Source organism: Meleagris gallopavo, chromosome 20 (assembly GCF_905368555.1).
Source record: "Meleagris gallopavo chromosome 20, MGAL_WU_HG_1.1, whole genome shotgun sequence".
Taxonomy (NCBI): Eukaryota; Metazoa; Chordata; class Aves; order Galliformes; family Phasianidae; genus Meleagris; species Meleagris gallopavo.
This window is the reverse complement of record NC_139423.1, coordinates 7,270,370-7,297,455: the sequence shown is the minus strand read 5'-3', so window position 1 is coordinate 7,297,455 and position 27,086 is coordinate 7,270,370. Positions and strand designations below refer to the sequence as shown.

The 27,086-nt window shown below is 50.1% G+C and overlaps 1 protein-coding gene across 5 annotated transcripts; it reads left to right on the top strand.

Annotated features, from left to right (window-relative positions):
* Window positions 1–1,216: 1,216 nt before the first annotated feature.
* Window positions 1,217–25,978, top strand: AXIN2 (axin 2). 5 transcript variants are annotated; one of them, XM_085240026.1, is made up of 11 exons: window positions 1,217–1,348; window positions 3,054–3,962; window positions 9,197–9,337; window positions 14,374–14,476; window positions 16,414–16,554; window positions 16,761–17,257; window positions 17,399–17,581; window positions 17,866–18,096; window positions 18,721–18,816; window positions 20,049–20,216; window positions 24,163–25,978. In XM_085240026.1, exons 2-11 carry the CDS (start codon window positions 3,136–3,138, stop codon window positions 24,287–24,289), a joined length of 2,514 nt encoding a protein of 837 aa, XP_085096152.1. In that variant the 5' UTR covers window positions 1,217–1,348; window positions 3,054–3,135; the 3' UTR covers window positions 24,290–25,978. The 5 variants fall into 5 exon arrangements, with proteins under 5 accessions (XP_085096152.1, XP_085096154.1, XP_085096155.1 ...); XM_085240028.1 differs by having other exon boundaries at window positions 1,306–1,330; XM_085240029.1 differs by lacking the exon at window positions 1,217–1,348 and adding an exon at window positions 1,848–1,974 and having other exon boundaries at window positions 17,402–17,581.
* The last annotated feature ends 1,108 nt before the right edge of the window (window positions 25,979–27,086 follow it).

The following is a 27,086-nucleotide window of genomic DNA, read 5'->3' as shown; positions in this document are numbered from 1 at the left end:
AAGGATGCCACGTGCTGAGCTCCCTGGGTTAGGGATGCTGCGAACCAGTTGCGTTTTCAGCAGCATGCAAAGAGAAGGCAGTTTGGGCATGCAGGAGACATGCAGCTTTATGGCCATGGCTCTGATTTCCATCCTCCCCAGGTCCTGCTGAGCACTGGGCACAGAGCTGGGCTCTCCCTGCTGTGCCAGCTGCCAGGTTAGAGGCACCAGTGGGGTCATTGCCACCCTCCTCCCAGCCCCATGGGCAATTTGGAGGTGTGGGCTCATTTTCCAAAGCCTTTTCCCCCAGCAAAAAGGGGGATGACGGGGTGCTGAGCCTAACTGCACACCTGGGTGTGGGGTGCATGCAGCAGGGGCTGGCACACAAGGCTATGCTGCAATGCAGAAATGCTGCAAGAGCGGGGCTTTAGCCCAAAATATTTGTTCATCAATATGGGAGAGAGAATCAGTGCCTCTCAGAGGACTACAATCTCAGAATTAGTGATGATAATCATAAAAACTAATCAGTGCTCAACATTAAAGTCCATGGCATTACCCCTCCTCACAGCTTGGACACCTGCTTGTGAGCCCTGCGTGCCAAACCTGGGGTGCACGGTGCTCCCTGTGTTCCAACAGCAGGGAAATGGGGCTGCAGGGCAGTATTGGGGCTGCAGGGCAGTAATGGGGCTGCAGGGCTGGGCTGCTGCCAGGAGGACCCCACGTTCAGCCCGGAACAGGGCAGGAGGCACAGGACAGGTTTAGGGGCCGATCCCTAATTAAAACCTTTCTCATGAAGTTAAAAACAACTCCATTCCGTGCCTGTTTAATATTTAACAGATGGGGCCAGGGTGGGGGGGGGGTGGGGGGGGTGAAGTTGAGAACATAACCGCATAGTTTTGCCGATGTGCCATCAGATATTGTTTAATCAGGATGCAAAGCAAAAACGCGCCTTTGGATTATTTATTAAGGAAAAAATTATTAGCAATTAAAAATCATAAAAAATTAAAAAAAAAAAACCACCCAACTGGGCTGGACTCGCCCCATTTTCTCCTGGAGAAGAAAACTTTCCGCAGAGTTCCGCTGCCCTCCGAGCTCCCCCCAAACCCGCAGCACCGCACAGAGACCCGCGATGGGGGGTTTGGGGGGGGGCACGGAGGGCTCCGGTCCCTTTAAGGCGGCGGCGGCGCGCGGTGCTCCCGCCCGGGGGCGGCGGCTGCGGCTCTGCGCTTTGATAAGGTCCTGGCAACTCCGTACCGGCTCCGGGATACCGGGAGGAGGAACCCAAATCCTCTCCCCAAAATAGAATTATTTCATTTTTCCACCCGAACGGTGCAAAGCCTGCGCGCGGAAGGTTCGCCTCTCACAGGGGGTGCGTGATAGAGGAGGGGAGGGGGGGGGGTGCACCGAGCGATGCAGGGAGTGCTTCCCTCCTCTTTTCCTTCTTATTTATGTTCTTTTCTCTTTCTTTCTTTATTTTCCGGGTTTTTTTTTTTTTTCGCTTCTTCTTTTTTTTTTTTTTTTTTTTTTTTTTCTTTCTTCCCTTCCCCTGTGTGTGAGTACCGCCCTTTCAGGACCGCTCCGCCGGCCCCGCTTTGATGCGCCCAGCGCTGGCGGGGAGAGCCCGGAGCTGGGGGGGGTTGGGGGGGGTCGGCAGGGGCGGGGGGATCCGGCGAGGGAGGGAGGGATGGAGGGAGGCGGCGGGGCGGGGCCAACGCTTTTGTATTTAAAATAAATAAAATAAATATCCAGGGGAGGGCGAGGAGGGAGGTGCGGATCGCAGTGGGCTCCTTCCCTCGCAGCTTCCCCCCCTCCCACCTTTCCCCCTCGATGCTCTCCGATGCGGTTACACCGCCGGGGAGAAGAGGAGGAGGAGGAGGAGGAGGAGGAGGAGGAGGAGGAGGAGGAGGAGGAGGAGGAGGAAGGCGCGGGGCAGCCCTGCGCGCTGCCGGCGGAGAGCGGCGGGGCCGCGGGCGCGCAGCAGCTCCGGGCACCGCGGTGAGTGGCAGCAGGGGATGGGGGGCAGCGGCTGCGCTCCCCGCGGGGATTTATTTTATCGCTGGGCACGCAGATGAAGGATGATGATGATGATGATGATGATTTTGATTCTTGCTGTTTGGCGGTGTGCGGGCGCGGCCGGGGCTGCGCGCGGCCCGAAGTCGCTCCGGACTTTTCCCCCCCGCCCCGTCCCCTCCCTCCGTGCCCGCTCGGGCTCCTCGCTCTCCTCCCAACCCGTCGCCATTTCTGCAGCAGGTTTTTATTTATTAGCGCTGCTATTTCGCACTCCCGTTCCAACGCGGCCCAAGGAGGTCGGCGCCGCCCGGGGCTGCTCCCCCCGTGCCCCCTCCCCCCCTCCGGCTCTTTGCTTTTTATTCCCCTCTTCCCGCAGTCGGTCTGATGGTTCCGGCCGGACTGCTCGGCCCGGGATGCCCCGATGCTCCCAGGTACGGCCGCCGTTCCCCATTGCTCCTTTCCCCCCCCCTCCCCCCCCTTTTTTTTTTTTTTTTTTTTTTTGGCCTTAAATCTCCAATTTTTATATATTTCGGGGGATGTGCGGCTGCACTTCTTTCGGACCCCACGCAAACTGCCGCAAAGCCCCATCTCCCCCTCCCAACACACACGCACTCTCCCTCCGCTTCGGGATTGCCCCAAAACAGAGCGAGCGGTGTCCCCTCCGCGGGTGCGTCCCTACGGGGACTGCGGGGGTGGGGGGCTGCCGTGGGGGCAGCGGAGTGGGTTTTTTTTTGGGGGGGGAGGGGGGGGCTGCTTAAAGGGAGCGGGGAGTTGAGCGGAGCGCCGCGCTCGGGTCGGGCTGCGGGGAGAGCCGCGCTGCCCTCCTTCCCTTTTTTTTTTTTTTTTTTTTTTTTTTTTTTTTTTTTTTGTGAATGCGAAGAGTTGAAAAGCCTGTTTACTTTTTGCCTTTGATGTCGGGAGGATCTGGTTTTGATTAGATCAATACTCCTTTTTTCTCTCCCCCCCCACTCGCCCCCACCCCCTCCTACCCCTCCCACCCCCCCACCCCTCCTCCCCCTTTTTTTTTTTTTTTTTTCCCTTTTTTTTTTTTTTCCCCTTCCCAGAGAGGAGCCTCCCAGGATCCCCCGCTGACTCGAGCGAGCGGCACGCAGCTCCCGGAGCCTCCCGCAGCCCCGCTCCGGAGCCATGAGCAGCGCCGTGCTCCTCGCCCACCTCCCGGACCCCGGCAGCAGCTTCAGGGAGGACGCGCCCCGACCCCCGGTGCCGGGGGAGGAGGGAGAGGCACCGCCATGCCCGCAGCCCCACAGCTCCTTTCTCGCCAAAAGCCAAAGCTTCACGGCCATGCCGGTGCCCGCTGCCCCGCGGAGGAATGAGAACGGGCTGGGGGAGCCGGAGGGCAGCGCGTCCCCCGATTCCCCGTTGGCCCGCTGGACCAAATCCCTGCACTCCTTGTTGGGAGATCAAGATGGTGCCTATCTCTTTCGGACCTTCTTGGAAAGGGAAAAATGCGTGGATACCTTAGACTTCTGGTTTGCCTGCAATGGCTTCAGGCAGATGGACCTTAAGGATACCAAAACTTCAAGAGTAGCCAAAGCTATCTACAAAAGGTACATCGAGAACAACAGCATCGTCTCCAAGCAGCTCAAGCCTGCTACCAAGACCTACATAAGGGATAGCATCAAGAAGCAGCAGATAGATTCCATCATGTTTGATCAGGCACAGACTGAGATCCAGACTGTGATGGAGGAAAATGCGTACCGGATGTTTTTAACTTCTGATATATACCTCGAATACGTGCGGAGCGGAGGAGAGAACCCCGCTTACATGAGCAGCAATGGGCTGGGGAGCTTAAAAGTTGTCTGTGGCTATCTGCCGACCTTGAATGAGGAGGAGGAATGGAGCTGCGCCGACTTCAAAAGCAAAATGCTGCCTTCAGTGGTTGGGCTGTCCAGCAAAACGCTGAGGGTTACGGCGAGCGTCAGAGCTACCGAGACTTTGGAGAATGGGTACAGGTAAGGGGAGCTGGGAAACGGGCTGTGCTGGGATCTGGGGCTGTGTGTGGGGGAGGCGGTGGGGCACAGGGGAATCTGGGGGTGTTGGTGGTTGTTTTTTTTGCTCCCTCTGCAGAGGGAAAACAAGAGGCTGTGCTCTTCAGCCCCATTGGCTCTTTCGGTTCTTATAGATCAAAAACTTCATAGCAACTATGTCCTCCGGACACGCGTTAATTATTGGTTCGACTTTCAAACCTATTAAGCACGGTGGTGGAGAGGATCATAGAGGCACATGAATAATGTAACTTACCAGCTCCCCGACTTCCCCATCAGCCAGAGCTTAACTCTGCTGGTTATGTGGGAAGCAATTGTGTGGTCGTGGAGCAGGAAACGTACGAGCTCATTACACCCAACTATGCAACTCGCAGAAAATCTTTTTTGTTTTGGCTGTTTGTGTGATACGGAGCCTCTCTCGTTGCGTGTGGTTGGCGTCGTGTCAGAGCCATTTGGGGTGGCTTTGGGCCAATGTATACGGAAGGATACATAGAACGAAGTAGTTAAGGTCATAGGGGTAGCCCAGGTGTAGGGGAATAGCACACCTGGGTGCTGTCCTGCTGCATGGTCCAAGCTGGGCTCAGGCCGTGGCTGTTTGATGGCACTGGAGGGGACGTGGCCTGTGCTGGGGGTGGCAGAGCGCTTGGCTGGGGGCATTCTGCCCACCAACCCCTCTGGTGTGCTGGTGATGGTGAAGAGAGGGACAGCCCTCTGCGAGCGAAGGGGGATGGGAAGGAGGCTCTGATGAGCGAATGATGAGTTGTATAATCCCCTGAAAATGTATTCTTTCCTCTCCCCACCCTTGCCATAAGCGTGGCTCGTTGAATCAGGGTTGAGAGGAGAGGGCTCTGCTGGCAGATGTGCGCTCCTGTCTGCGGGATGGGGAGTTTGGGTTTAGCTCCGGTAAGTGCCTGACATCTCGGTTAGGGGAATTTGGAGTGTTGTCTGTGATTCATGGACATCAAAGGGCACGGCAGCACAGCGGGGGAGGCAGTGCCGGAACGCTCCTCCTGCCCTGCACTGAGCTGCCCGCTGTGGGGCTGTGCGGAGCCTGTGGGGCTCAGCCTCCTGCTTGCTGCGGGGTGATGCGGTTTGGTTTGGTATCTCTGCCCCTGCTGGAGGCAGAGAAGAGGTGATGGCCACCAGAGTGGTGCAGGATGGGGGGGAAACGCGTCTCATCCCGCTGTGGTTGTGCTGGGAGGCTGCTTAGGGTGGGAGCTCTGGCCGGCAGCTGTGTGTGGGACTTGGGGTTTGGGGCTCTTCATCTCGTGCCTCAGTGTTGCTGTCTGAGAGTCTGCTGTTCTCCAGAGCCTGCTGTGACCTGCTGCCCTCCGCTTGCTTTCCAGGAGAGGATGTTGGGTGCTTTCATCTTGCAGGCTTTGTTGGTGTTTGGGGCTGGGGGGGCTCAGTGTGGTGTCCTACCAGAGCTGCAGGCCCTGCTGAAGCCCACATGCTCCCGGTCCGCAAGAGCTCTCGCACAGCTGTGGCTGCTTCCCTGATTAGCACTTGTGGGCTTTTTCTTTTTTTTCCTTCTTTTTGTTGGTCACAGGATGAATGCGGCTTGCTCCTCACATGTCAGATCTGCCCTCCTAGGACGTTCGGTGGTGTGCTGTGCTTTGATCACCTGTTAAATTTCCAGGAGCTTTTGCTCTCCGTAGGGCCAAGAGATCTCAATGCAAAGAGATAGAGGTCAAGCTGTGATGCTTCTTGGTCCCTCCCTGAGCTGCCCATTTGCAGAGCCACTTTTGTGTGTGTGTTTTAAGAGCATGTGGATGGGTTATCTCTCATCACTCAGCATTTAGGAAGGAGCTCAGGATTGGAGCTGAAGCTCCCACAAAGTCTTTCCTGGTGAGTGGCCAAACCACACCTCCCTCCTCATACGTGCAGTGGAATCAAAGAATTTCTGCTCTGGACCCAGCGTGCTACGATTTGGAAGTGCTGTGCAGGCTCTTCCCACTTGCTTCAGTGGGTCTCAGTGTGTGCAGAGCAGCACAGGGCTTAGTGCATCTGATCCAAGATTTGGGGCCAGGAGGCACCTGGAAATCCCAAGGCACAGAGTTGTGGCCAAAACCATGGCACTCTGTGGGAAGTGTGTGGCCGAGCGTTCATCCCCAGCATCAGTACTGCTGAGCATGCTGGACCTGGCCCCATTGTCTAGGAATCCCAGCCATTATTTATATGCCCTTCTAAATTTATCACACATCAGTTTGTGTACACAGAGCCACTCTCCTCTCCTCCCATGTCAGTGCCACTGAAGTGGTGTTGGGAGCACGGTGGGCTCATCTGCCTCCCATTAGCCCTGCATTCATCAGCAGTGCTGGCTCGGAGGCTTCCTGCCCTTTGAACGCCGCGCCGGTGGAGTTGTTGTGTGCGAAGTTATTGGAACTGAGTTTGGCTTCAATTATCAAAGTAAATGATGCCATTGTAAAGTTATGCTCGAAGCAGTGTTCTACAATTAGAGTATGGATGCTGTGATTAACATAGTTTTCTTAAAATATGCTTTTTCCCCCCTCCCCCCGATGTTTGTACCACTTTTTCTTTTTGCCTTTAAACTTGTGAGTGCCCTATGATGTTTGTCCCAAGAAAGTACTTAATGAGGTTCAGTTCTGCCTCAAAATGCTCCTGGTAGATTTTCTTTTCTCTCTGTGGTTTGAAGTGCCCGAGTGCTCTTATTTTGAAAAAGCAGAGTTTGGCAATAAAAAAAAAAAAAAAAAAAAACACACTTGAAATGGCCCTCTTGTAGTAGAGGATGCAACCAGGAGCCCCTGGAATTGTAACGGCCCTGAGCTCTGATACACCCATGGCCTAACATGGCAGAGAGAGAGTTGCATGCTGTGTGTCATTGCATCCAGATAAGAATAGTCTGAGAAACATCAGACGTTCTCCTTGAAGCTCCAAAGCAACTGCTGCCTGACAGCTGGAAAGCTGCACGTGGAGCTGGGGCTGCACTGGAGCCCACTGCTTCCACGGCAGTTCCAGCCCCTGCAGGCAGCATGGTGCAGCTGGGGGCAATTCCTGCAGCCAGGTGGTCACGTGAAAATAAAACAATTAAAAAAAAAAAAAAAAAGTGGAAAATGTGCAGGGGTTGTTCTGCTTGAAGTGTGTGGAGTGGGGGCTTGCTTTAAAGGTAGGTGAACTTTGGGGGTTTTTAATCGGTGAGGTTTTGGTGGGGGAAGCAGTGCTGCAGACTGACACGGATGGGAAGAGGAGTGAGTTCTGGCCACTTTCTCTAATTATATCTTTCCAAACACCATTTGGACACACCTCCTCACCCTGCGCTGTGTTCATAAGCAGCTGCTGCCTCCACCCCCAGCACAGCCTCTTTAGCAGTCTGCTGGGAGAGCATAGGAATGTGGCCCTCCTGGGGCAGCTGGGAAGGGCTGTGCTCCTGGACCCCAGTGCATCCCACTCCAGGATCCCTGAGGAGCATCCCAATCCAGGACCCTGGAGCATCCCACCCCACTGAGCTCTGTGGTCCTTGTGTGTGCTCTCAAGACCCATGATGGTTTCAAATCAGAGTTAGGAAAGAGCTGTATCCCTTGCACAATCCCCTGGAAGCCCACCAAGGACCCACACAGTGTCACAGGGGCTTCACATCCCTCTGAATCACAGCAGAAGGCTGCATGCGTTTAGCAAACTCCTTTGTAGTAGTAGTGGGATAACTTAGCTTTCACCCACATGTGGAATTAATTTATCTTTGAAGATTTAACTTCTTTCCTGTGGCATTCCTCACTATCTCATTTTTTTTGCAGCTATATGTTTTCTAACATCTTGATCTCCCCATCAGCAGTGCCTTGGCCTCCCTTGGAAAGGAATGCGGCCCTGGCTGGGCTGAGTACCTGCAGCAGCCCCAGCCCTGCACCTCATACCAGAGAGGCCCAGCTTCTCTCCCTCTTTTTTTTTTTTTTTTTTTCCCCTCTCTTTCTTTCTTTTCTTTTTTTTTTTTTTTAATAACTTTTTTCCTCCCTTCTTTTTTCTTGCTTTGTTTTTAATCCAAGCTCCATAAAAGCCCCTGTTTCCCCATGCTGCAAGGGAGGGGTGCACAGCAGTGGGGCAGCTGCTGCCCCCTATTAGGGTTGCTCTGTTGCATCCCACCACTCCCCCCAGCCCTGCCGTGGGGGTGGGGACCTTGAAAGCCCATTAAAAAACCTGCCGAGCCTGCTGGCACATTCCTTAGGCCCCCAAGTCCTGGGTAAGTGGCCCTAATTATTAAAATCAGCAGCCCTTATCAGATGACAAGGCCCTTTGCTTTGATATACAAACGCAGAAGCTTAACAACCCCATCTTCCCTCTCAGGGGAACAAAATGTGCACCTTAACACACAGCTTTCAAACCTCCCTGCATAATCCCCTTATCGCCTGCCAAGATAGGGGATTGATCCCAGCTGAGTTGGAGGTTCCCTGCTCAGTGACCCCATCGCAGCTCCCAGCATTGCCTGCAGATGGGTGGTGGGGATGGCTCAGCCATCCTGGCTGGGTTCAGGTTTTGCTTCTTCAGATGAAGCTGTACCCTTCCAGCTACCATCTGCAGCTGCTCCTGTCCTCGTGCCTTTCCTCCTGCCTCACCCAGCCCTAAGCACGAGAAATCCCATGCTGTTCAGTGAGGAGGTTCGCCCTGAAAATGGGCCTTTGTGATGCCAGGAAGATGGCACCTCTCTCTGGAGGGCCTGGGACAGCTGGTTGCAGCCGTGATGCTTGAGAGTCCTGCTTAGCAATGCCAGGCAGTTCTCTTGTTTCAGATACACAGATACCATAACTTCTCTCAAAGGTGCCTTACCTCCTCTCTTTGGAGTAGGTTTAAGCATTTATGAGCTGGTCCTCAGTAGGACTCAAGCTATGAGCTTCTTGATCCAGTGCTTGCTGGTGGCAGAGCTCCTGCTGTCTTCAGCAGTACAGCACCAGGCTCTTAGGACCAAGATTCTAAAGGTATCAAAATGCCCTGGGGCACCTCCTGGGGTTTTCTGAGCTGTGTGTCCTTTGCCAGTAGCCACATCTTTAATGTTGGGCTGTTGGACAGTACGGTTTGGACAGCATGCCCTGGTCGTGACCTTATTGCTGGCAGGGAGCTGGTGTGAGCAGTGGGTGGTTGGTGCTTCTCAGGGGTGTACTGGGTTCCGCGTGGAGAGTGCTAGAGTTAAGCTCGTGTGCTGTGCTCCAGCCCAAGCCTGGCTGATAACTGGGTTCTTGTTTGCTTGTCTCTAGGTCCTTCAAGAGGAATGATCCCGTTAACCCCTACCATGTGAGTTCCGGCTATGTCTTTGCCCCAGCAACCAGCGCAAACGATAGTGAAATATCCAGTGATGCCCTGACAGATGACTCCATGTCGATGACAGACAGCAGTGTGTAAGTACCCCGTGTTGGCCGGGTCCTTTTTCGGGTGCGCCATCTCCAAATGGGCTGTACTGATGCTCTGCAGGTAGTTGTGGGCCCAGCCAAACCCAGAGGGCAGCCAGGCCTGGTGGCCTCGTTCTTTGTGCCATTGCCGTAGGTGTCGGATGGAAGGAGGTGATGAACCCCTCTGTTGGCATTTTGCAGCTGAGCAAACGTGTTTTCCCCTATGCTAATAGTACTGCCTGACTAACCCAAGGAGCAATCTCCCTGTGCCTTTTGTCTTAAGGCCAGGCTTCCTTAACTAGTTATCAGTCATCAAAGAGGAGGAGATTACTTCCTGTAGGAAGCACTTTCTGTAATTAAGGTTCATCGGTAATGTCAGAACGTACATTAATAGGGCCAGTGACCTGAAGGGGCAAATAGCTGCTCAGCTGGTGTGGCTGGGGCAGCCTTCAAAGAACCTTTTGAACGGAACTGCCTGGATCAGGTCTGAGTGTGTTAGGAGCACAGGGAGGAGATGGTTTTGTGACAGGATCTGTTTTTTCCTCCTCACCACTGAGCAGTGTGCAGAGTGTGAGTGTTCTCCCACAGGTTTCCTTCCCCAGCAGAAGAGAAATGGTGTTTTTGTGTCTGGAGGTAGGGGAATCAGTAGGACTCACGTAGTGCTCTTAAGAACCACTTTCTTCAACTGGATAGAAGGCAGATGTTTCTGTTTGTGTTCCGTGATCCTCACTTAAGTACAAGTCCTCTAGAAACACAGCCTGTCAGATAACAGCGCTGTGTTCCAGGTCTGGATCCCAGAATTGAACCTTCCCCTCTGCCTATGTGCCTATGTGACAGTGATTCCTGTGTACTCCTTGGAGAGATTTGCATGCTGTTTTTTTAATCGACAGTGCTGCGTGATGATGCACAATGGAAAACAGGATTTACCAAAAATCCTTGATGCGTAAACAAAAGCTTTTTATTTAGCTTTTTTTTTTCTTAATACACAAGTGTGTTTTGAACTGATATTATGGAAAAAAATAGTTTGTTGTCCCACCAGATTCCCTTATTGAACAATATTGGCATTAAATAAAAGAGCTGAATCATAGGGTGACTTCTTTATTTCTTCTTACTGGCTCTGGTTGTATGTGATCATGTGTCAACAGAGCATTCATTGGGTTAGTCATTTCTGGACCAGTGTAGGGTCACTTGGGATTCACAGGGCTAGGATTATACCCTCTCTTCACAGCAATGCCAATTGTAGGCCTTATACAGATGAGAGCACTGAGTGAGAAATAAAGTGCATGGTGGATGAAAGGCTTAACTGAATCGCTTTCAGCCCATTGTTAGTCCAGGGGAGCTTAGCGGGGATAAGAGGGTAGCAGCCCGCTTTGAAATTTCCTTGAACAAGTGAATAGGAGCTCCCCATAAAGCAGCGCATGAAAGGAGCCTGCCTGTTTTTTCCTGCCATAACAATGGCCCGTGCAGGCTGTGAGAGTTTGGGGAAGCTTGGCTGATTAAACTGCCCGCAGCTCCAGGTTGGGGGGCGGTTGGGGGCTTGGAGCGCGCATCCGCTGCAGTGCTGCTCCATCCGGGGATGGATGGCACGGCCACGCCGGGGTGGTTGCGTGGTGGAGGTGGGAGCCGTGAGTTGGTGCTTGAGGAGGCACGGCTGAAGTTAAGGCTGATGGACAAGTTTCTTTATGGAGAGTTGGCTGCCACCAGGTTGGCAGGAGGAGCTTTGGGGTGAGCCGGCACCGACGGAGCCCCGCGGTGCTGTGCTGTGCTGGGAGCTCTGCTGCGCCTCTACGGGGGCCCTGGTTTTGTTCTGTGTCATCAGTGAGAATGCAAATGAGTTCTTTCGGCTCATATTGGTATCAAGTGGAGAGGAAAAACTTGTTCTGGAAAAGTCTGTCAGACGTTGCTGCAGAAGTCAGGTTTGTCCAAATGAATCTCAACCTGAACTGCACTGGACTTAGGAGAGGTCTCCCAGCAGCACACAGGCGGCCTTGGTGCTCTGTGCTGGAGCAGCCTGCGTGTGTTTTGTAATGGCCACAAAGCATCATGCAAATTCCTATTTCCATTTCTTGATTGGTGGGGGAGAGGAAAGGGGATTTTTTTTTTTTTTTATTTGCTTATATCTTATTTATGGATTTACTTTGGACACAGGGGAATGCTGCTGAGCAAACTTCAAATATTACCTTATCTTACAAACCAGGCTTTTGATGTTGGCAAGATCAGAGGCTTGTTTCAGAGCCGTTGCCAAATGAAGATGGGAGTGAATGCATATGCGCATGAGTCTGATATTTCAAAGCAGCAGTAAAACTACATTCAGGTTAGGTCAGGCACATCTGAGTCAAAAGGCTAAGATAATTGGCTCAGCTTAAATGGCAGCTGACTGGGTAGAAGACTTCAAGCTAGTGTTTCCCCCAGAAACAGATTGGCCTAGCCCCAGCCTGGTTAGCTGAGGTGTTTATAATTAAACTCTACTATTTAGTGCCTAAACCCTGCAGTTCTTCAGCCTACAGCTTTTAATGGCCAAGAAAGTGAGCGCAAAAGTTTGCTGCTGGGTGCAGGGAAAGGTTGCATCGAGGGGAGCACTTTTTCGCTTGGATTGACCCTAAGCCTATGCCCTGTGCTGGAACCTCTGACCAAGCACATTTTCATTTTAAAAACTCTTTCTCTTCATCATGTTTGGAGTCTATTTCAGCATCAGGGGTTTGTGCCCCGCAGTATCTCCTGCTGTACTGAGCCTGGCTCCAGCTCCATCCATCTGTCCCTGCTGCAGGGGGTGACCATGCTTTGTTCAGCTCTTCCTCCCTTCTCACCCAGTATTGTCCATTTTTCCTCCCAGTCCCAGGCTATAAAAGTCCCTCCTCATTCTCCAGGCTGGGTTTCCTGAGCAGTACTGCTGCCTTCTCATCGCAGTGAAATACGTATTTTTTTCTTTAATTCTGCACTTTGTTACAAGTTGTAAAACTCTTCTGACAAGACAGGGCTGTAAAAGCAGGGAGCAGGAGGGTTGATCTGGGCTCTGCAGCCAGAGGAGGTTTAGGAGGAAGGAGTGGCTTTCATAGTGACCTGAACAAGGGCAAATCTTAAATCAAGAGAGGAGGCTGTGCTCTTGGGTCAGCTTCTGCAAGACATTGCTTTTCCTCTTCCTTTTCAAGCCACGTCGCCTGGCTTGGCTGCAAGGACAGCATAAGTCAGTTGCTCCTGTTCTGTTGTTTGTCCTGGGGCATCCTGCTGGGCAGGGGTGGTCCCAAAGCGTGGGGAGACCCTGCAGGGATGGTTGATGGCCGCAGTGTTAGTCTGGGGACAGCATCTCTCTTGCAGGCTGGAGCGAGGTGGGTGCTACCCACACCCTCCTCATGTCCTTGTGTGCCCCATGCTGAGTGCAGACCTTGTGCCCCCTCCCTGCTCCTCCCCATCTGACCTCTTGGACTGCTGCTGGTAGAGGACACCTGCTCTTGCATTGGCTGTTAACAGGATTTGGCCTTTACATATGAGCATGGCTTGTGTGCATGATGGCATTTTTACTTACCTTTAGAATGTCTGTTTCACTCCTTACTTCCTAAAGTGATGCTCTTCCCTAAAAGACCCTTATCTCAGTTAAGCTGCAATGAGCAGATGTCTCTCTGAAAGTGCAGATTGATTTGTCCTTCACCCAAGATTTGCTCTCTCAGTCATTCCCCTAGCCCCATGCAGGTACTACAGGTGTCCTTCAGGACACTCGGGGGCCACCAGTGGTGACCATGGTTCACTGCTTCCCTGCAAAGCACTTGCAGCCCCGTGTTGTGCAGTGGGGACAACGAGCTCCTGTATGTCATACGCATCCATGGGCTGCATCTGGAAGAGGCTGATGATCACCTTGAGGCACTGGGGACTATTACAGTCCCAGCATGCTCTCTGTCATTATCAGTATATTTCCAAGTTTATGAGGATGAAATTGCTCTGCTCTTTCACTCTGGGTTTTCCAGCTTAGTTTCGCTCATTAAAACAGTCACTTATTATTAATAGTGACTGAAAGCTTGGCTCTGGTCTTCCCAGAGGCCTGAAGCAGTGCGCTTCAAACCATGAGCAGGAGGTGACATGGGTGACACTGTGCCACCTCGGCTTTTTGGAGCTATTTTCTCTGCTCAGGAGATGAGTAAGGTGTGGGGGCAGATGAATGAAAGGGGCTGGACCAGAGATCAAAGTTTCTCAGCAAGTCTGAGAGAAGGGGTGGAATCGGACATTCAGGACTTCCTTCATGCTCTTCCTGTTGTCCCCGCTCTCTATGGAAGGCCCTTTAATCCCAATGGGGTAATTTTTTTGCATGGCCAGGTGAGAACACCCCACCGTAGTCTTGAGCCAGCCTTGCAATGTGCTGTTATTACTGTATCTCTTCTCTTGGGTTCTTGGCAAGGGGCTGGCATGGCTAACAGGAACAGTGTTGTGCCTGAAGTTTGAGGCCTACATTTGCTTGGCCCTTGCAGTGCCTACCCTCAGGGCAGAAGAACTGTGAGAGCTCAAGTAGGGCCCTGGGGATAGGGAGCAGTTTTTTGGTGGCCATTCATCATCAGCTCCTTCCTTCTTGACTCCATAAGTGCCAGTGTCCTATAGGATGTTTCTGAGCAGGAAGAAAGCTGTGATCTCAGAGAGCTTAAATTAGCGCTGAAAAATGCAACGAAGCCAAAGGGCAAAAGCAGAAAGCTGTCTATGGAAGGGCCATTCTATGAGATGTCCCAGTAGTAAAGCTAATGGGATCTTCTGGGCATCTTCTCACATAGAGTTGCCTTCAGCTTGCTTTTTAGCTTTTACTTAATTACTGCTCATCCATGTGGATGGTGATGGGCCCCTCCCAAGCCACCAGATGTTGGAGGCTTATCCTGGCTCCAGGTGACATCCGGAGTGCTCAAGATGTCTGAGAACGTGGGCCTGCAGCATGCTTGGGTTACTTTGGAGGTGATGGAGAACTGGTTTGGGTAGAGCATGAGGTGGCTGCGTGGAGCCGTGTGTGACTGATCTGTGCCTCCCTCTGGATGGGGAGCCCCAGCTGACAGTGACCTCTTTTCCATGTGCAGAGATGGGATCCCCCCGTACAGAATTGGGAGCAAGAAGCAGCTCCAGAGAGAGATGCATCGCAGTGTTAAGGCCAACGGTCAAGTTTCGCTACCTCATTTTCCGGTAAGTTCAGGCAGGAGCTGCAGGGTCTGGCTTGGAGTCAGGACACGTGGGGGGATGGAGCAGGGGAGAAGTGATTCCATCCTTACACAGTGCCTGAGCTTTCCTGAAAAGATGCTGCTGGGTGCCAAGTGGGAGCCACGTGCTCTGAGCATCCTTGTAGAAACCCACATAGTCATGTCTGGTCCTTCCTTGAAAGCCAAGTGCTAATTAAGGCTCATTGATGACCCTAAATTTGGCATCCTGGCTTAATTCAAGCAGGGATGCTTAGGTTAGGTCCAGCAGAGCCTTTCTTGGGTGCAGGTGTAGCAGCCAGGCACCACCTTGACACCTCTGTGCCACACAGAGTGACTTCACCTCATGCACATCATTACCTTCAGCCTTCAAAGCCCACCGTTTGTAAGCTGGCAGGAAGCAGGCTCTCCCAAAAGAGAAACATTTGCAGCAAATATGTGCCTCCAGAACTCTCGCTGCTTTACTTAGAGGAAATCCAGTTTGTGGAGTAGCCTTGCTCTCGAAAATTAACTCACTGACTTGCTAATTCTGTTGACTTGCAGACTTCTGATTCCTGCAGTGAATAAACTGTTTACACAGACATGTATAAACTCATCTTGTCTTGAGATTAATATGCTAAAATTCCTCTTTCTGCTGTCTTAAGCAGCAAGAGATCATAGATGATGTTTCTGGTGGAGGGGGGGGGGATGGTTTACTTGGTTTTTTCTTTTTGGTATTTTTTTCCCTTCTTCCATAAAGAAAGTTCTATAGCCTGAGCTTGTAAATTAGATTATTTTGTCCCAGGGCGTGCAAATCGACTTTCTCTGTAAGGCAGTGCTTTGATCAGGGACTGAATAGAGCCAGCTTGTGTAAGAGTGACAATTTCCAGCAGAGTGGCCTTTTTCTACCCTCACATCATTTCTGGAGCTAAGTGGTTGCCGGAGAGAGGCCCCACCTCATCTGGTGGTTAGGATGTGAAAGAGTTGGCAGTTCAGCTTTCTGCTTTCAAAAAAAAAAAAGGGGGGGGGGGGGAGGAAGAGAGTGAACATGGGGGTGAGAGGGAGTGGAGTGGGGCTGCGTGGGGGTGGCAGGAAGGAGGGCAGAGTCAGGTGGGTGCTTTCTTTCTCCCTTTTTTTTTTTTTTCACTCTTCACACCCCCCACCCCCCGTTTGTCTGCCATGTTTGCTTCTTTTGGCAGAAATTCTCGTTTTGCCTTTTTATATTCTGCACTTGATTTGGAGATGTTCCCTTTTTCCCTTGATAGATCTGCTTGAGGCAGCCAAGCTCAGCAGTGTAGCACCGCTAGCCTGCAGCAGCTTTCTTCATTTTCTGTACAAAGAGATGGAGAGGGGGGGGAAGAGATCTAGGACACTGTTGAGACAACACTACCTCAAAGGTGCCCAGTGTGTAGCCAGGAAATAAATTACCAGCACTTCTCTGATCTGCAACCGTTTGACTTTTTTTTTTTTTTCTTTCCCTTTTTCTCCCCCATCTTATTTTTTTTAATTTCCAACTCCTTTCTGTTTATACTCACTTTATTCCTTGAGTTAAAGTCTCTCCCTCCCACCTCAGAGGTTTTTTTTTTTTTTTTCTTCTTCTTTTTTTTTTTTTTTTTCTTTTTTGATGTTTGACAACAGTCTTTGAAGATTTTCTACTTCAGAGTAGCTACTGATGGGCTGGTTGTACTACAGAGAGAACAAGCGGGGTTCCTCAGAGTGCGACCAACTGCTCCTGCCGAAGGCAAACGCTGGTGGGGAGGATGTCACTCCATGAGGCCACAGCACTAGCTCATAAAAATCCAGAGCAGACCATGCCTAGTTGCGGTCGTCTTTTCATCCAAACATGGAGACACAACAAGCGTAGCGGGGCCGGCGATGCCGCTCCGGCTAAGCGCCCTGCACTGCCTGCTAAACATGCCTTGTGCCTTCTGTCCCCGCTCCTTGTAGAGGACCCACCGCCTTCCCAAGGAGATGACCCCGGTGGAGCCGGCTGCCTTTGCTGCGGAGCTCATTTCCCGGCTGGAGAAGCTGAAGCAGGAGCAAGAAACCATGGACAGTCTGGAGGAGAGGCTGCAGCAAATCAAGGAGGTAGGAGGAGGATTAGCCCTGCCGGGGCTGGGCAGAGCTCCCTGCACGCTGCTGGGTTGGGGGGGCAGAGGGGCTGCATACTGCCCATGCCGAGGGCTAAGAGCACAGGGAGGAATGTGGCTCTTGTACTGGGTGAGCTGTGGGGGCACAACCTCAAGAGCTGCCTGTCCCTTTGCATCTATTTCTTACCCGTATTTTCCTTCCAGGATGAGGAGAAGGAAGGCTTGGAGCTCCCCACCAGCCTGCAGAGCGGTCGGGAGATGGTGAACCCCCAGCACCAGCAGCACCCGCTCTCGCTCCTGCCATCTGGCAGCTACGAGGAGGACCCCCAGGCCATCCTGGATGAACACCTCTCCCGCGTGCTGAAGACCCCCGGCTGCCAGTCGCCTGGCATGGGCCGGCACAGCCCCCGCGCCCGCTCCCCTGACCACTTGCTGGGGGGTAAGCTGCAGCCCAGCACTGCCTCACCAGCCACCTGCGCCCTCCTGGGTAAGGGATTTATCACCAAGCAGACCACCAAGCATGTCCACCACCACTATATCCACCATCACGCCGTGCCCAAGACGAAGGAGCAGATCGAGGCGGAGGCAGCGCAGCGGGTGCAGTGCTGCTGCCCGGCAGGCAGCGACTACTACTGCTTCTCCAAGTGCAAGGGCCACACGAAGGGCACTGACCCACCTCTCCCTTCACTGGAGCCCTTTGGGTAAGCCACGAGCCTTTCTCCATTGCACCCACCCAAACCCACCAGCTCGCTGCAACGGGGCTGTGTGAGGCTGGGTGGTGGGACAGCACAGGGGGACTAATGGTGGGCTAATGGTGAGCTCTGTCCCCTTCTCGCCATCAGCAGGACAGGCACGCTGACCAAGAGGCCGGGCCGAGGAGTGGAGAACATCACCCTGCTGCCCGGGGATGGAGGGCTGCCTGGCCCCAGTGGGGTGCAGCTACCTGGCGGTGAGGCGGACCGGGCACAGAACGTCTGGCAGTGGATGCTGGAGAGCGAGAGACAAAATAAGCACAAGCCCCATAGGTAAATACGCAGCTGTCTACTGCAATATCGCTCCCGGTAAATATTTATATATTACATGGGCTGTCTATTTTTACAATCGCTAAAAACAAATGAGACTCTTTGGTCCTCTGGTTTAATATAAAAGCTGTTCCGCAGAACCAGAAAAACCACAAAAATGTCATGTTTTTGGCAATAAACCTCCTTTCATGTTATGACAGACTTTTGAGAGGGAGCGAGCAGAATAGGAGCTGCTATTAAAGTCATATTTTCCAGCTTTTCTAACCCGACTTCCTCCCCTCCCCAAGCACACAAAGCACAAAGAAGGCCTACAGCTCTGACTTCGCCAAGGGGGCTCCCAGCGAGCGCCCCGGCCGCCACCACCCCTGGGGGCCCAGCAGCCACCCGCGCGGGGCACAGCCTGCCCACCCCTTCATCCAGGACCCTGCCATGCCCCCGCTCACCCCACCCAACACCCTCGCCCAGTTGGAGGAAGCGTGCCGCCGGCTCGCCGAAGTCTCCAAGCCTCAGAAGCAACGGTAAGAGTGGTGGGAGGGATGGGGTGTTCTCGCTGGGCTCGGTGCTGGGATGTGGGAGCTTCGTGGCTTTGTGTAAGGAAAGGAGCCTCGGCCAGGGCTGGTTGCTGGGTGTTGGGTTGTGCTTTTCTTCAGACAGGTGGAGGCTGAGGGCTGGTAGGGCTGTAGCAGGCATGGATGGCATCTTCCTCCCGTTGTAGGTAGAGGTCCAGGTCGGGAATGGGGCCGGATCATAGGGCTGCATGACGGCACAGCTTGGCCAAGCCCCAGGGATGAGCCTCCTTATTCCAACCCCACCCTACCCCAATATAAATAGTTTGAATCGTAGAGTATTACTTCCACTCTTTTGATGGCTGTAATTTGCCCGTTTTTCCTCTGGGATGGACTCCAGCTACATACCAAGTGGAGAACTGGGCTGGTTATCATTCATTTGGGCATGGAACGATCATTAGCCCAGAGTATTTTTAATTCTTCCTTTGATTGTTTACAACATGTGCAGGTTGATACAAAGAGCAACTTAACAATCCACAGGAGATTTCAATTAGGAAGATCGTATTTCAACAGTTTAAAAAATGTATCTTTTTTTCTTTTCCTTCTCTTCCCCCATGTGTTCCCCTCCAACTTCAGATGCTCAACCTCAAATCAGCAGAGGGATCGAAACCACTCCACTGCTGTACAGGGGGGAAACACCCCTTTTTGCAATGCAAGTCTAACGACAGAAGAGTAAGTATTGCATGTGCATAAGAGGATTGGGAAATATGCATGTATAGTAATAATTATATTTTCATTAAATGGATTGTGCTTTGAAAAAGCAGGAAATTTTTATATCTGAAGTTTAGTCTTTTAAACATTCTTCTTGAAGAAAGAACAAAACATTTTCAAATCTTGTCTCCGGCTCTTTTTAACTTGCATTCCTGTAAAGTGGACAAAGATTGGATTAGTCTAATTACAGGATGGTTCTTTTAACAAGAAATCTGCTACAGAGAGGTCTAAAATGGCCTAAATAATTAAAGTTTTCTTTCTTACCCTCTTCATCTTAAGCAATGAGTAATGTTTGAAGTCCAGACTGAGCCACCTGACTAGAGCCTTTCATTTTTAATTGGTTGACCTTAAGTCCACCAGCTGTCTTTGCTAGCAGCTTTTTTTCTGAAGCCACTCTACAAAGACTTAGAACAAATTAGGAAGACTAAATTACTGTGGACTAACACTTTGTGACCTTTTGACATGCCAAGTGTACATTGCCTCAGAAGCAGTTGTAGATTTGGCTGCATGGCATTTACCAGAGCGTTGCCATTTTGCTGTGCAATATTGTTTTAATTATTCCTTAAGAAGTGTTCCTTATTTCAAATGACAAGATGCAGTTAATTTTATCCTTGCTGCTCACGGGTGAAAATAAGCTCACCTGTGTTTCTCAGGTGCCTCAGTTGGCAGCAATTTGGTTCTGTTATCTGCTATTGGCTGCAGGTAGTTCTGTGCATTAGGAGGAGGCTTGTCAGATGCTTTCTATGAAGGCAGATTGATTGTTAATGAAACTCAGATATGTTCAATGCTCTGATCTGGGATGTGGGGTGAGCCCTGTGCACGCTCATCTGGCTATCAGTCCTGCTGCCTATGTTCCAGCAAGTTCCTCCCCTCCATCCCGCCGTTCTCCCACCCAGCAAATGGTGCTGAGCCTCCGCTGCCCAGATGCACCCTGAGGCTGGGCACTTTGTGATGCTGATATTTTCACCATCAAAGCGACCAGGAGCTGCTGTCAGAGCCCAGCATCCCACAGGGCTAAGTGCTGTGCAAACACAGCATGACAAATTCACTTCGAGTGCAGGAATATCTGACTTTCAGGTCACACCCACTGTATTTCTGACCAGTGCTACATGTAGACTGAGCGCCGTGAAACTGCCTGTTCTCAGATGGAAAAATAGAGTTTTTGTGTGTTGTGTTTTGTTTTTGTTTCACAGCCACAAAGAGCCAAAGAAACTCCCAGTTGTTCACACCTCTCAGTCTAGTGAGTTGGTTGTCACCTATTTTTTTTGCGGAGAAGAAATTCCCTACAGGAGGATGTTAAAGGCCCAGAGCCTGACACTTGGGCACTTTAAAGAACAGCTGAGCAAAAAGGGAAATTACAGGTAAGAATCTCTGCAATTCTTTCAAGTACTGAAATAAAACAAAAGGATCAGCTGATCTTTTTGCAAAGCTACCCACAATGACATGCTTACATCACCTTTTGGAGCTTGTTGATTTTTTTTTTTTTTTTTTTTTTCTTACTCAAACCTTAAGTGCAACTCGGGGGTGTAGAGCAGCAGGCACAGTGCCATCTCTGCCCCACCAGCTCCTGGTGGTTGTTTGAACAGTGTTGCCATAAATCCAATAGGTGTGAGATTGGGATGCTGCATGGGTCTGGGCATGTAGCTGAGGTGTAGGCCAGTTTGCTTCAGCTCTTGAAAAGCTTTTTCTCTTTGTTAGGGGGGAAAAAAACCTCTGCCTAGTAGGGAAAAATCCACCAGAAATACTGGGTTGCTCCTCAAGCACCAGCAAACCCCACGTGTCTGGTTGCCAGGGCCCAGTTTAGCCAGTTTGCTGCTTCCTTGCTCTTCCTGTTCCCATGGCTGTGTCTTTGTTGGCTGCTTTTGCTTTACTCTCCCAGTGGATTCGGGTGCGAGTGGGATCATCTGTCTGCCACTTCTCCTTCAGGCTGAGCAGGGGGGAAAGGTCCAGCTTGAAGGATTGCATTTGCACTGAATTTGGCACTTCTTCAAAGAGCCAGGCAGCCTGCCCTGTAACTGGCAGCCTCCCATTTAACTTCCAAATGGTCATTTTGTTTTGTTAAGAGGACTTTCCAGCTGGTGCACCATGGCTGGCTTGTCTCTAGCATTGGAAATTCCACCTATGCGGATCAGAACTCACCCCAGGGAGCTCTCGGGCTGAAGGATGCTAATCCAGGGTCTGTCTCTGGATGCCACCCAGTGGGGCTGGGGCTGAAATATTGCCAGTCCTGCCCAAAAACCATCTTTGCAGCCCGCCCAGCTGCCATCAGATGGCAGCAACCTGCAAGTACACCCAACCTGGATACCCTCCAGGAGAGCTTCTGGTGTTACTTTCACCCCTGTGCCATTTTTCAGCTTGCAGAGCCTCTCCTGGCCTACCACGCACCTCCTTTACACTGCAAACACAGGTGCAACCCCACAGCCCAGTTGCAGCCCAGTTTTCTGAGCCTTGCTGTGATTTGCTGCTGCTCTATTCTCCTGCCCCCCCCAAAAAAAAAAATCTTTTTTTTTTTTTTTTAAATGTTTGCTTTCTGTAGCAATTTTTGTGTGACGACTGAGTGCTATAGTAGGATACTGGAACCTCTGTGGCCTGAAAGCCCCTCCAGGTGCAATTATTTGTGTCTTGTCAGACTGTAATTACTTTAGAAAATGTTTTTAAGTGACTGACAAGGATGAAACAATGTTTTGCTTAGATCTCACCCCTTTACACCTGGGTAAAGACAATACTGAAATTTATAAAAGGAACTTGGGTATGTGCCCAGTATTTTATCTTGCACAGACACAAGGTGAAACTAATTACACAAATGTGTGTACCTCCAGGGAATCATTTTGATCTAAGCTTTGACTTTTGGCTGGACTTTGAGTGAAACTGCGGGTGACCTTCAGGGAAGAAGGCCGCAGTGCCCGGAGTGGTGTGTGTGTTACGGGAGGCACTAACTAGGCCGCTTTGGTCACATCTGGCATTGATTTCTTTTTAAGGCACATTTAATAAGCATGTCTTTGAAGCCTTTGCCTTTCATTTAATGCACAAAGACATGCATAAATGCTCGACTCTCCAAATTCTTTATTGATTGAATCAGTTTGCAAGGCGGGTACTTCAGGCCCTGCTCTTCCCTGCACTGAGACCTGTGCCCGCTGGCCGTGGGGCAGCCCCACAGCCCTCACTGCTTTGCTCCTCCCAGCCCCAAAAACGAAGGAATCAAGCAGTGATTGAACGCTGATGGCGTTAACAAAAAACAAACATACACACACACACAAAAACTGGGTGGTGTCGGGTAATCTTAACGTGGCAGAGGTTCAAAACAGAGCAGTAACGCCAGGCCTGCTCGGCTCTATTGGTACCAGATGTCCAAAAAGGAGGGGAGGAATAAAAGAAAAAAAAAAAAGGCAAAGCTTGCCACATAAAATATGTTTCAATGGAAAGCCCGTTTCTGAGCAAATAAGAGCCGAACGCCTTGTTTGAAGATGGTGTGGGGGAGGATTTTGCTTTGCCTCCTCCTTTTTTTTTTTTTTTTTTTCATATTTTTTTCTCCTTTTCTCTGTGAAATAAGGTTGTAATTATGTAAAAGGTCACAGCATGTTTTCTCCAATAAAAATGTTGTAAACACAGCCAGCGTTTGGGCTTGGGGAGGAAGTTATTGGGAAGAGCGGCTGTTATCTGCAGAGGGGCGGAGAAGGGGAAAGGAAAGAGAAAGTTCTTTGTAATTCATTCAAACTTTCCCTGTTTTGGGTTTTGTTTCAAGCCTGCTGGCCTGGGGAATTGTGGCCTTGACCTGCAGCGTTAACAGGGTGGGAGCTGTGCCATGGCCGCCAGCAAACACAGCCTGTGAGGATGTGAGGATATTTTCCTTGCTGAACCATTAAGGACACAACATGTGTCAGTTTGGCTTGGATCGACTTGACTAACATAAACCCTAAACGTACCTTGACTAAATGGAGCTGCTTCAGTCTCTTGAACCAAGAAGCCAGCCTGTAGCCCCCTACCAAAACAACTTGAACATATCCTAGAAATTGATAGATTTGAAAGCCAGCATTGCTGGTGATTTTTAAAAATGCATAATCTGACCATCACTACTTCACACCCAGATTGTAAGAGCATGCTTTGGATGCCTTGGCTTTTCAGTTTCGGTAGTAAAAGGGAGCTTGATTTCCTCTCCTTTTTTTGCAAACTCCTCCCAGCCAGCAACCATCCACCACCCTCAGGCACTGACTTTTTTTTGGTGATCCATCTGATGGAGGTTTTTCCATTTCTGGGGATGAGATGGCAAAGCCCTTTTCCAGGGAGCAGGCATGGCTGAGGAGGTGCGCGGCGGCAGACGGACAGGCTCCCGAAATGCTACCCCTCTGAATGGAAGCCCTTCATTTCTGCATATGCAATTAAGCAGCCTTAGAAGGAAGAAAGCTAGAAACGGGATAAAAGGAACCTTTAATCAAGAAGCTGAACGGTCTAATTCAGGATAATAGAGGGGTCCTTACTGTTTGACACAGGAGGGGTGGGGGTACTTTTTGTCTCTGGGAGCATTGGTTTCATGATCTAATGACCCAGAGCAAAAGAGAAGGAATGCAGGACACTGCTACTTGACCTTCCAGTGTCACATCTTGCAGGCTAGACCGGGGGTTGCTCTTTGCATGTGACCGCTACGAAGCGTCAGAAAGCAAATACAGTAGTTTCAGTCATTTAAAATGGAGATGTGAATTAGGCATTTTGTTGCTTCTAATGGGAAGCTCCCAGTTTTGCTGTAGAAGTGCCACAGGGTTTCAGCTTCTGCTTTGCAGGAAGCTGGGAAGGCTTTCCTTTAATCCGTCTGTATGCCTAAAAAGCCTCTCCTTTTAATAACAGTTGCTAATTTTAATGTTGGGCCTCCGCTTTGAAACAAGAAAACACATGAAAGAAAGAAGGTGGGGAGAGAGGGGAACCTTAAGAACACTTTGCTTTGAAATTGTATTTATTTATTCTTTCAAATAAGATATTTGACCAGAAATCACTGCGCTTTCTAATTTTCTTTACTGCTGAGGATATCCCTTGCCAAGGCGTGTGGGTTACTCACAGTACTGCAGAAGCTGTTGTCTCTGCTCCTTCCATCCCAGCACCGTCCCGTTGCTGTCCCATTGCCATCCCACTGCGTGGCCCTGTGGTGCCAGCGGTGCTTTCATATGGAACCAGCCCCAAGCTTTTCCTGGCCGCGCTGGGAACTGAAGTAGCATCCTAGGAGAGAGAGATTGGAAATGTAGTGGTTTAAAGAACTGCCAAAGCATCCTTTACTTTACCTTTTGATTTTTAACTGTGTTTTAATTCTCCTCGCCACAGATACTACTTCAAAAAGGCAAGCGACGAGTTTGACTGCGGTGCAGTGTTTGAAGAGATCTGGGAAGACGAAACAATTCTGCCCATGTACGAAGGAAGGATTCTTGGGAAAGTAGAAAGGATCGATTGATGGCATCTGTGTTTCTTGAGAAAATTTAAGCTAGAAAAAAAAAAGCCTTTGGACACACAACAGTAGTGATGACAAGGAAAAAGAAAAAAAGTTCTGAAGGAAAGTTTTGAACCAATGAAGAAAAAAGTGAAGTCTATGAAGACTTTGCTGAATTAGCCTTAGAGGAAAAAATGGCATTTATTATTCATGAGTTGGGTACTGAGATGATAAAAAACCCCATACTATTTATTAAAAACATGACCACTGTTGGCTATTGGAGATGCAGACCGTGTTTGAGAGACTTCCATACATAATATATGATTTCCCGGGGATCTGAAATCTACGGACTAAGAGAAACTATGTATAGCTTACCTTAACAGTAATCCTTATTGATATTTATTGAACAGTCTGTTTTCCCTTAAGTCCAGTTTTTGGATATGCTGCTTTAACAATGGAGAAGAGAGGGGCTGGGAAGTGGCGTGATGGGAGGAAGGATGATTTTATTTTTTTATACTGTTCCCACTATCTAAAGCGTAGGAGTGTGGCCAGGAGCTCATTCATGATTTTTTTTTATTTTTATTTTTATTTTTTGAAGGGGGAGGAGGGAAGGAACAGTGTCATGCCCAGTATTTCTCTGAGTGAAGAGAAAACTTTTCTAAAGAAATAATAATAAAACCCGATATTAAAAATACTGTCCTACCATTCATCTTGAGACCGGTGCATTTGAACATATGCTGCTCTAATTGGAAATAAAGGTCTTAAGCGTTCGGTCCGTCAGCTGCAATGTAACAACGGCAACACCAACCTGCTGTTTTGTCCATGGATTTCTGAGGTGTGAGGTTTTTGCTGTGCTGCTGTCAGGATTGAGGGTTCAGCATGGTGTTCAGTGCCTGTGTTGAGGCGAGCTGGAGCAAAACCTGAGTGTGGGAGGGCTGTAAAGGAGCCATCCAGTTCCCCTCGTCATACAGAGCACACCTAAAGGACACAGCACAGAAACCACGTTAAAAACCCGCTCGTATTCCACATAGCTCATCTTTTAACCATTCTACTTCAGTGTTATTAGCACAACTTGTTTAAATTTAAAGGACACAGACCTATGATGGGCTGTCTTTGCAGACGGTTGTGGAGCGTGGGATTTGTAGGGGGGTTGGGGTAGCTTTTTTTTTGGCCTTACCCTCACAGTGACTATTGGAGCCAATGGGAGATGTCAGCAAAACTCCCTGCAGCCCTTTGCAAAGTTTTGAGTGCGTATGCAAGGACACAGCAGCCTTTTCCCAAGACCTTGCGTTTCTACAGTTGGGTTTTGATTAAGTTAATCTGTGCATTCTGTTTGCCATTGCTACCTTGTGTAAGTCTGTATATATTGTAGAAAATGTATGGTGAAAATATTAATACACTATCTCTAGTGTTTTTTAAATTTAATCAGTACAGTACCTGTGCCTGCATGGTGTTACTAGACCATGCGTCGCCCTATATTCAGGGTTCAAGCTTTCCCTTGTTTGTTTAAGGGGTTTATGTATAAATATATTTTATGCCTTTTATTACAAGTCCTGTACTCATGACTTTTGCCATGGCATTTTGTTCTACTTATACTGTAAATTATGCATTATAAAGAGTTTCATTTAAAAAAAAAAAAACACAAACTTGGTACAATAATTATTGTAATTAAGAGATGTAGCCTTTATTAAAATTTTATATTTTTCAAATTAATATCGTCTGCCTTTTTTTCCCCCCCCCCTCCCAACTTCTGCTGTCTGAAAAGATTCCTTCTCACCTTGTGGTAGCTGGAAACAGCAAAGCCCAGCCTTGCCTTCTGCCCCTGCCCTGCCTGGTCAGGAGCTATTCCAGCTGGGAAGCATTGCAGTTCAGGTAGGGATCAGAAAGGCTGAAGCTGTGTTGAGCACAGTGGTTAAATCACCTACAGCTCACCCAGGTAGCTGGGACACAAATTCAGCCTGGCTGATGGAGGAGAAAGGGCTGTTGAAGATGAGGACTCGGGTTGCAGAAGCCAGTTGTGATTTCTCAAAGCCTCAGTGCTGGAGCTCTCCTTCAAGCCAGTGATGGGATGGAGGTGATGGAGGGTGGGGGGATTGTGCCCTAGGGCTGCTCCTGGCTGCCAGCTTGTCTCCTTCCACCACCCACATCACCTGGCCCCTCCTGGCTCCTCCGGCTGCCTTTGGCCCAGCCCGACAGATTGGATATTGGGAAAGTCTCTGAGAGAGAGGTCAGGCACCAGCACAGCTGCCCAGGAGGTGGAGAAGTTCCCATCCCTGGAGGTGTTCCAGAACCACAGAGATGCGGCACTGAGGGATGTGGTCAGTGGGCACGGTGGGGATGGGTTGAGGTTGGACTTGGGAACCTTGGAGGTCTTTTCCAGCCTGAATGATTCTGTGATTCTAAGCTGTGGGCACCAGAGCTGGCTCTGCTGGTAGCTGTGCACCCGTCCTCTCACTGGTCTTTATGGTACAAAACCTATTTTATAGATGAATGACCTTAATTTGTTGCTGAGGGAAGCTGCCCATACCAGGGCTGGATTTGTCTCCCAGCTGTTGCCCAGACCTTCCCCATCTCCAGCAAGTAACCCTGGGAAAGCAATTGTGGAAAGGCTTTTGGTCTGTCATGTTGGTAACCAAAGACAGCCTCTTTTCTTTTGCTAGACCAATGGCACCGACTACTTTTTTTTCTTTTTCCTCCACCCTATTTTTACTGTGAAGTTTTAAATTATCTGGGTTATTTTGTGTGTATGAGAAGACTTCATTTAAAACATCAGTAAAACTTCTATCAAAGGGCTCAACTTCACACCGAGTACACAGAGCCC

Bases quoted from the DNA above. Each gene is read 5' to 3' on its own strand.
- AXIN2 (XM_085240026.1), top strand. From the start codon at position 3,136: ATGAGCAGCGCCGTGCTCCTCGCCCACCTCCCGGACCCCGGCAGCAGC. The intron at 17,582-17,865 runs GTAAATACGCAG...CCCCTCCCCAAG, and splicing joins AATAAGCACAAGCCCCATAG to CACACAAAGCACAAAGAAGG. The intron at 18,097-18,720 runs GTAAGAGTGGTG...CTCCAACTTCAG, and splicing joins TCCAAGCCTCAGAAGCAACG to ATGCTCAACCTCAAATCAGC.